Raw genomic sequence first — 9,538 nt, forward strand, 5'->3', positions numbered from 1 at the left:
GAAGAAATTGTTGAAGTTCCCATTCACCCCCTCCCCTTCTGGTCGGTATCTGATCCTAGAAGAGCCCTAATCCTTAATGCAAAGCCAGAGCTCCTACCATCAAAGCCTCAAGTTTCAGGTTTCACGCTCCCACATGGTCGTGCTCTACGCAATTTTTGGTCAATGAACATTGAGTAAACCATGAGTAGCGAAAACGATTATTGATTATTATTTATAAAAAATACAATGGATGTCCCTCATCCTCACTTTTACATGGAGGAAGTACTAAAATCGTACTATGTGGACAACACGAGCTCGGACTAATAGGTGTGGCATTCATATATAGGAAAAAAAATTGTGGAGCTGCTTGGATAATTTTGCTTATATTTTCTCCCATACGGCATAGTCATTGCCGTGCGCGACCACCTTGAAGCCTTGGGGAATGAGGTGCCCGACATCGTATCTTGGCCCGAGCTTGACGATGACCTTGCCGTCGATCTCAGCCAGGTAAAGGTCGGCGTCAGCCTCTATGATTTGCAGCTTGCTCTCACTGTGTATCCCCTGCCGGGTCCTGATTGACACCAGGCGATCGATCTCCTCCTTCAGGCCCCAGTCGAAGAAATGATCGTAGAACTGAAGAATCACGAATATTTTTCGTCACTCATGCATGGGTTCTTATATGAACGAAAAAAGAAGAAGAGCAATTTAGACGATGAACTGGTAGGATGACTCACGATGCATGGGGTCCCAGGGTGCGTGAGGATGTAGGCGTATCCCTGCATGACCCTGTCGGAAGGGAAGGGCCACATGTGCTGCGTGGAGCCGGTGTCGTGGTTGTCCACGAAGGTCACCGCCTTGGCTGGCCACCACCCGATCATGCCTGGCGCCTTGCCGTCGGTGCCGCGCAGCCGCCAGAGCTCGCCCTCCACGGCCACGTTGAGGATGCCCTTGGTGGTGAAGTCGAACGTGGTGCCGGGGCCGGAGCCGCCCACCTTGTTCACCCAGTTCACCAGCTCCTGCCGGTGCGGGTCCTGGTTGAGGTTCGGCTTGCCGTCCCCACCGTACGCCAGCGACGTCCATATCTCGGCCACGGCGAAGCTGGCCCCGGAGCGGTCGATGTAGATCTTGGCGACGTCCGCGGAGTAGCCCTTGGCGAAGTCGAAGCGCCAGCCGTCGAAGCCGACGTTGGTCCTGAGCCAGTTGAGCCACTCGACGAGCTCCTTCTGCACACGCGGGTTGAGGTGGTCGATGTCCGGGGCGGCCCCGAAGTCGGCGCCCGTGTCTGGGTTGCCGGTGCCGTCGGCGTAGGGCCGATCGTCGCGGCAGATCATGTGGGGGCCCCAGTCGAGGCGCGCGTCCGGGGTGCCGCCCTCGAAGATGCAGTAGATGCCCCGTCCGTCCTTGCGCTCCGCCGTGCGGTGGTTGATGACGATGTCGGCGATGGCCTTGACGCCCTTGCCGTGGAGCGCCCCGATGAGGGACTTGAGCTGCGCCTTGTTGCCGTACTTGGAGGCGTCCAGGTCGTAGAGCCGGCCAGGCATGTACCCTTGCTCGGCGACGGACTGCGACGCCGGAGGGAGCCAGACGTGCGTGACGCCGGCGGCGGCGATGTCGTCCACCTTGCCCATCAGGAAGTTGTACCACCCGCCATTGTGCTTCCACGACTCCCAGTTGAAACCCTGCCGCACGCAGCAGAACTCAAAGCTCAGTCCCCGAAACATGATCACAGTAGTACGTGTAGAAGCTGAAGACAGGGCACGATCTTACCTGAAACAGGACTTGCCCGGAGGCCAAGCTGGCCGACAGGCCAAGGAGGACGAGGAAGAGGGAGAGGGACGAGTGTTTGCTCGCCATGTTCTTCAGCTCTATCTAGCTGTGCTCTCGAAGAGGAGGATGGAGACCTGATGGATTCAGCTGGTGCGTCTGGCCAGGTATTTATAGTGTGCTGCAGGCTGCAGCATGCCGGTGGGCAACTTGCAAGACATGTTCCGGTGTACGTGCTCGACTTCAATGCTCCGTTGGGCCGGCGGCTCGATGGATATGTCGGCCGGAGTTTGTTATCGGCCGGTGCGGTGAGCTCAAAAGGCGAGTGATGGAGCCACCCTTGTATGAGAAGTTTGTTACCGGCCAATACGGCTGTCAGTTATCCCGCTGAACTTGAGAATTCCTCAGAACTCACACGCCAAACTAGCGGTGGAAATGGAATAGTCTTTGTGCTTACGAGCCATCGTCTACTAATTCAATAACTGTGAAAAAAGTCGAGAAGGTTTTGCAGCTTATCAATCGAATAGGTTTCGGCTCTCGCGCACTGCAATGAGGGTCAGCTGTGCTATAACAACTCGTAAGATCAGGGGCAACTGACGGTAACTTTGGCGAGATGGCTCCGCGGTTACTTGCGCGTTTCAGGTTGACGACGGCCAGCTAAAATCCGGGTGAGCAAATTCCTGGATAACCCGGATGAGGTGCGTCCCTCGAGGCGGATAAAACTGGACATAAATCTGCCCGCATCCTTCAGAAACTTTCTGGTGAGTACCCAGTCCGAGTATTCATTCGTTCGATGAGCATTCAATTCGTGATCTTGAGGGTAGGAGCATGTCGCAGGAAAAGATAGATTGTTCACCAAGGATTATCTCCGAATGCAGTTGCAAACCTGCAGGCCCTCGACGTCATTTATTCACCAGAAGTGTGCACTTTTTGCCCAAACGTTGGGTGGGATAAGCAGACGCCATGATAAGCGCTGGCCATGGACGTTATCGCTGGCGAAAGCAAATCGAACTGACTCAACTGAACAAACGGAAGTGTGCCAATTGCCACCATGCCCTCTAGAGACTGGACGTCACGCTGCACTGTTATTCTAGGGGCTCATTTGGTTTGAAGGAAATTAGGATCCTGATAAGTGCCTCACAAGATACGAGCACATGGCAACTCAGAACGTTTTTATGACAAGTTTAGTGACGCGAGAATGACAACTTTAGTTGCCAAGCATATCCATTTTCGTGCTTCGGTTTATTTCTGACAGAAACTTATCGTGTGTCCAAATAGAAATGATGGTGCCACTGAAGGCCAAGCCGAAGGCAATGTCCTTCGACACCATGAAGTCAAGAGCATGAAGCTCACCCAAATCCCGACTGTCTGACCAACCATATATATAGAATTAAAATGGAGTTTTCCAAGGAGTGGACCTTGGATGATAAACTTTTTAAAGATGTTTAAGCATAAAACAAGTATTATGGGTGTGAATACTGGATGAGCTTCACCAATTCCATTTACTTATGTTATCACTTGTCTAAATAACTGCCAAGGACCTAATTTCGATTTTCAAAGGAACATTAGATCCAAACACATTTGAATTTATCACCAGAAATATTGTGCTCCAACCAATGATACATGACTTTGGTGGTAAACTTAGAAGTCTTCCTGGAGGGCTTGGAAATCTGGTCAGGAGCTACCAGAGGACAGGATAGGAAATAATCTCATCACAAATGTTGGGTGAAAGTGTAGGTCTCATCTATGTTGGTTATACCTGACAATGACGATGTTTTTGCGTCGTTACCTTGTTGAAGGTATTACTCGGATATGCTTGGTCTAATTTCTCGATGTAAAAACCTACGACTTATTTTTGCATTGTTTTTTTTAGGAATTTGACAGTGGGAGTTCTCTCCCACTGTATTTTCATATATCTATATAAATGGGGTGTTTACATAGACATACAACTCACATACATCCAACTCCACTCCTGGTGTTACCACCGGGGGTGGGCAACTACTCCATGATCACTACTACACACTTGTCTCTATGTATGCTAAAAGAGTAAAAAGCAAAAGTAGGACTCAACCAAGTGCGTCACAGTATGAAAGCAGGGCAGCGCTGCGTGCAACCTTAACTCTATGTTGTAAAAGCCCCATGTCCTTTTTGAATCGATGGAACCAAGATGCAGTGCTTGGGGCGACACCTCTGAAGTGTTTATTCTTTCTTTCTTTCCACAAACTCAGGCAGCAGTGAAGAATACTTCTATGAAGAAAGGATTGGGCCAATTTGTTTGTGCGTTTTGCAACGCAGTGAACCTGTTTTGAAAACCACGCCAGTCAATACGCAGCTTGGCCCAACACCTCTCGCTGAACTGGCAAGTGAAGATCATATGCTCAAGAGTCTCATCCGTATTTTGCCCACAAAGGAGACATGTGAAATCATTCCCAATGTTATAGTGTCTCCTCCTCAGCATGTCATGTGTGTTCAACCTATCATGCAGCAGTAGCCAGCCAAACACTTTGATTTTCATCGTACAGTTTGATTTCCAAAGGAGTCGAAAGGCGGGATAAGTTGTTGCATCACGGAAGAAGTTGTTATAGTAGTCTTTTGGTCTGTATTCAGCAGCGCCCCAAGTGTAGTGCCAAACATCAGTCATTGTTGTCGAAGGGTGTATGTTGGATGCTGCATGTTGGACATCTTGCACCTCATTGAGAGCTAGAGCGGACAGTGGCAGGTGAAAGGTTTCATGCAGCTCAGTGTTGTCCCAGAAGTCAGCGACCGTCATGTCTTCATGCAGAGCAAAAGAGAAGGCGCGCGGGTATGATGATTGGAGCACCTCATTTGACCACAAGTCCTTCCAGAGCAGCATAGTCGAGCCATCAACCACTTGGACACGAGAGATCCCCCGGTAAATGGGTGTTAACTTGAGTATGTCTTTCCACCAAAAAGATCCGACCGAATCAACCGCATGAGGCACTTGGTTGACATATTGATTATCCCAAAGCATATTAACCCACGGCACGTCCAGTTTGTTATAGAACTTGTGCAGAAATTTCAACAAGAGAGCATCATTGTGGATTTTAATGTTGATCACTCCTAACCCACCTTTGCTCTTGGGCTTGCACACCAGTTCCCAAGCTGCCAACGAATTACATTTGTCACCTTGATCAGTTTTCTTTGTCCAGAGACATCTCCTTCTAATCTGGTCTAGAATTTCAATCAGTTTCAGAGGGAACTAGAGCGTGCACATGGCAAACACCAGACGGGATGTGACAGATGCATTGAGCCAGGAGAGACGGCCCCCATAGGACATCATGGCGATCGTGGCAGTTAGGCGGCGTTCCATTTTGCAAACTAGGGGCATGAACTCCTTGGTGGTTAGCTTGGTAATGCCGAGCGGAAGGCCAAGGTAGGTGAAAGGCATTGTACCTACATTGCAACCAAAAATATCGAATAGGCTAGTCGTTGTACTTGTGTCCAGGTTGATTGGTATGAGCGTGGACTTATGAGAGTTAATTTTGAGACCAATTGAGGATGCATAGTCAGAAAGAATGTTCTTGACATGTAGGGCTTGGTGCGGCCAGGCAGGCAGAACAAGGAGGGTGTCCTCGGCGTATTGAATCACTGGGTAGTCATTTTGTCCATTGCAAGGAAAAGGCAAGTGAAGATCTCCACGCCGCAAGGCATCATTGACCGCAACTTGTAGTAATTCAGCCGCGAGGACAAAGATGAGTGGGGACAGAGGATCTCCTTGCCGCACACCGCATTGGCAAAGGAATTGCCGACCGGGGACCCCATTAAGAAGGACGGACGAGCGACCCGAGGAGAAGAGGCACTTGATCCAAGAAATCCACTTGTCGTTAAAACCCATTTGCTGCATAATGCGAATCATCGGTTCGTGTGCAATAGTATCGAATGCTTTGGCGAAGTCAAGTTTAAGAAGAATGATTGGCCGACCCGAGCTTTGACATCGATAAAGATATTGGTATGCCCATGCTAGACAGTCTTGTATAGTGTGTCCCTTAATAAACCCATATTGATTACGGAGGATAAGGGTGAGGATGACACGTTGAAGTCTGTCAACTAGTAGTTTGGTAATTAACTTTAGGCAACAGTTGAGCAGAGTAATGGGTCTAAAGTCGTTGACCGTCTCAGGAGAGTTGATCTTAGGTATGAGTGTGATGAGACCATTGTTGATACTTGTCACATCTAACGTACCTTCATAGAACTGATCGCATAGGGCATAGAAGTCGTGTCGAATGATGGGTCAACATGCTTTCAAAAAAGCCCCACTAAAACCGCCCGGGCCAGGTGCATGATCAGGAGGCATACCTTTGACCACATTATCGATTTCCTCATGGGTAAAAGGAGAGGTGAGCTGATCAAGATTAGTGGCGCGAGGGATGATGGATGGAAGATCAAATTTCATGTCAGAAGGGGAGACCATCCCCAGACGGTTCTTGTAAGTTTGAAACAAGAGGGCCTCTTTGGTCAGATGATTGTCAACCAGTGTGCCATCCTCCAGCGTGAAGGAGGAGATATTGTTCTTGCGATAGCGTTCCGTGGCCACCGCTTGGAAAAATTTAGAATTTTCATCTCCAAATTTGATCCAATGAATAGTACAACGCTTTTTCCAATAAAGTTTTTTTGTACTTGAGCAGTCTCAGCAAGTGCGTCTTCAGAATACGTCTAAAATACATTTCTGGGATTGAGAGGTTTCGTTTATTCTCCAGCTCATCTAAGTCCGCAAGGACAGCGTTACAGTTCGTGATGGCCACTGAAAGACAAGAAATATTCTTACTCCAGATTTTGAGAGCGTGCCGAAGAGCTTTGAATTTGCGACAAAGGACAGTGGCAGCATTTTGTAGCCCTAACTGGCCGCTCCCAAACCTCACTAACAATGTCCATAAACCCTGGATGGAGGGTCCAATAGGATTCAAAACGAAAGAGCTTGGATCGGGGGATTTTGGTCTCAATAGAGACAACGCAAGGGATGTGATCAGAAACAGGCTTGCCAAGGGGTTTAACGAGCGTCTTAGGGTATGCATTGGTCCAATGTAGGAATGTGAAGAACCAATCAATCTGCTCAAGCAGTGGATCAATCTGCATATTTCTCCAAGTGTAAGCTCTCCCTTTCATCGGAAGCTCAATTAGTTGCTGCTTACGAATTATGTCATTGAATGTAATCATGTCATGAATGTTACCCCTGGTTTATTACGATTGTCCGGTGCTCTCATGTAATTAAAGTCGCCAAGAAATAACCAGTCTTGATCACTGGGGATTTGAACATCATATAACCACTGCGTGAAAACATCTCTATCCGTACCAGTACAAGGCCCATAAACGTTAACTAGCGTCCAACGCTGAGAGGATTGTGTGCTAACGAAATCGATGGCTAGCGCAAAGAGATCAGACGAGATTACTGTTCCAGAGAAGACCGAACTTTTCCAGATCGTTAGCAACCCCCAGAGGAGCCTCGCGAAGGAACAAAAGCAAAATGATCAAATTGTCTAGGATAGCAAGTTTTAATAAAAGCAAAAGTAACCTCAGGCATCTTAGTCTCCTGAAGGCAAACGATAGCACAACCACTGGTAGAAATAGCATTATTCAGAGCCAATTGCTTCTTCTCAGAATTGAGCCCTCGAATATTCCATGAGAGCACATTCCAGCAGCTCAACAGCGTCATAAAGAACTCCAAAGTTTAGGCAGAGTTGTGGGAGATATCCTCTCCCTGGTCAGCCATGTCAATCGCAGGAGCAGAAAGTTCAGACACCGCAGCAGGTTCAGCAAGCAGGGCTTCTTTAGAAAGTTCAGTGGCAGGTATAGCACACCTGTTAACTCCAATGGATTGCAGAGTAGCTAAAGGAGTTGGGGGGGGATCTCACCCGCGGAAGAAGCAGCAGAAGCGGATGTGCCAATAGACGGAATGACACGAGGCTTAACTTTGGAGGTGTTCTTGCGAATGTCAGAGGGGGGGGGTACCTTGAACCCATCGTACTTGTTGGAGCGGAGGCTGCGGCGCACTTCAGTTGTGGAGATAGGAGTAGCAACCCTGGCCCTACGGGAGCGTGGACCAGTGATGACCCTTGATGCCTGTGCCTCAGAGATCACAGAAGGTTCTGAGGTTGTGATGTGCGCAACGGGTTATGTATCCATATAGGCGTCGGCAGTGTTGGGCAGCGTGGCAAGCGTAATGGTGTTGTCCAAGCTAGCAGTTTCAGGCAGTTCATCGTGTTGGGGAACGTAGTAATTTCAAAAAAATCCTATGCACACGCAAGATCATGGTGATGCATAGCAACGAGAGGGGAGAGTGTTGTCTACATACCCTCGTAGATCGAAAGCGGAAGCGTTAGCACAACGCGGTTGATGTAGTCGTACGTCTTCACGGCCCGATCGATCAAGCACCGAAACTACGGCACCTCCAAGTTCTAGCACACGTTCAGCTCGATGACGATTCTTGGACTCCGATCCAGCAGAATGTCGGGGAAGAGTTCCGTCAGCATGACGGCGTGGTGACGATCTTGATGTTCTACTGTCGCAGGGCTTTGCCTAAGCACCACTACAATATTATCGAGGACTATGGTGAAGGGGGGCACCGCACACGGCTAAGAGATCAATGATCAATTGTTGCGTCCATGGGGTGCCCCCTGCCCCCGTATATAAAGGAGCAAGGGGGGGAGGCGGCCGACCTAGGAGGAGGGCGCGCCAAGGGGGGAGTTCTACTCCCACCGGGAGTAGGACTCCTCCTTCCCTTGTTGGAGTAGGAGAGAAGGAAAGAGGAGGAGAGGAACAAGGAAAAGTGGGCTGCACCCCTTGTCCAATTCGGACCAGAGGGGGGCTCTCGCCCCGGCGAATTCCAGTAACTCTCCGGTACTCTGAAAAATATCCGAATCACTCGGAACCTTTCTGATGTCCGAATATAGTCGTCCAATATATCGATCTTTATGTCTCGACCATTTCGAGACTCCTCGTCATGTCCCCGATCTCATCCGGGACTCCGAACTCCTTCGGTACATCAAAACTCATAATATAACTGTCATCGAAACCTTAAGCGTGCGGACCCTACGGGTTCGAGAACAATGTAGACATGACCGAGACACGTCTCCGGTCAATAACCAATAGCGGAACCTGGATGCTCATATTGGCTCCCACATATTCTACGAAGATCTTTATCGGTCAGACCGCATAACAACATACGCTGTTCCCTTTGTCATCGGTATGTTACTTGCCCGAGATTTGATCGTCGGTATCTCAATACCTAGTTTAATCTCGTTACCGGCAAGTCTCTTTACTCGTTCCGTAATACATCATCCCGCAACTAACTCATTAGTTGCAATGCTTGCAAGGCTTAAGTGATGTGCATTATCGAGAGGGCCCAGAGATACCTCTCCGCCAGTCGGAGTGACAAATCCTAATGTCGAAATACGCCAACCCAACAAGTACCTTCGGAGACACCTGTAGAGCACCTTTATAATCACCCAGTTACGTTGTGACGTTTGGTAGCACACAAAGTGTTCCTTCAGTAAACGGGAGTTGCATAATCTCATAGTCATAGGAACATGTATAAGTTATGAAGAAAGCAATAGCAACAAACTAAACGATCAAGTGCTATGCTAACGGAATGGGTCAAGTCAATCACATCATTCTCCTAATGATGTGATCCCGTTAATCAAATGACAACTCATGTCTATGGTTAGGAAACATAACCATCTTTGATCAACGAGCTAGTCAAGTAGAGGCATACTAGTGACACTCTGTTTGTCTATGTATTCACACATGTATTATGTTTCCGGGTAATACAATTCTAGCA

General features: G+C 48.7%; 1 protein-coding gene across 1 annotated transcript; it reads right to left on the bottom strand.

Annotated features, from left to right (window-relative positions):
- Positions 1 to 285: 285 nt before the first annotated feature.
- Positions 286 to 1,647, bottom strand: LOC125514852 (alpha-amylase type B isozyme-like). Its single transcript, XM_048680221.2, has 2 exons — positions 714 to 1,647; positions 286 to 612 (listed from the first exon to the last, which is right to left on the bottom strand). The coding sequence occupies exons 1-2, from the start codon at positions 1,605 to 1,607 to the stop codon at positions 361 to 363; spliced, it is 1,146 nt and encodes a 381-aa protein (XP_048536178.2). The 5' UTR covers positions 1,608 to 1,647; the 3' UTR covers positions 286 to 360.
- Positions 1,648 to 9,538: the final 7,891 nt, after the last annotated feature.

Source organism: Triticum urartu, chromosome 6A (assembly GCF_056163025.1).
Source record: "Triticum urartu cultivar PI428250 chromosome 6A, HENAU_Tu73, whole genome shotgun sequence".
Taxonomy (NCBI): domain Eukaryota; kingdom Viridiplantae; phylum Streptophyta; class Magnoliopsida; order Poales; family Poaceae; genus Triticum; species Triticum urartu.

What these genes read in the sequence shown, in the direction of transcription:
- LOC125514852 (XM_048680221.2), bottom strand. Translation starts at nt 1,607, where the DNA reads ATGGGCAAGGTGGACGACATCGCCGCCGCCGGCGTCACGCACGTCTGG. An exon ending in ACCCTGGGACCCCATGCATC is followed by an intron (nt 613 to 713) that starts GTGAGTCATCCT and finishes GTGATTCTTCAG; the next exon opens with TTCTACGATCATTTCTTCGA.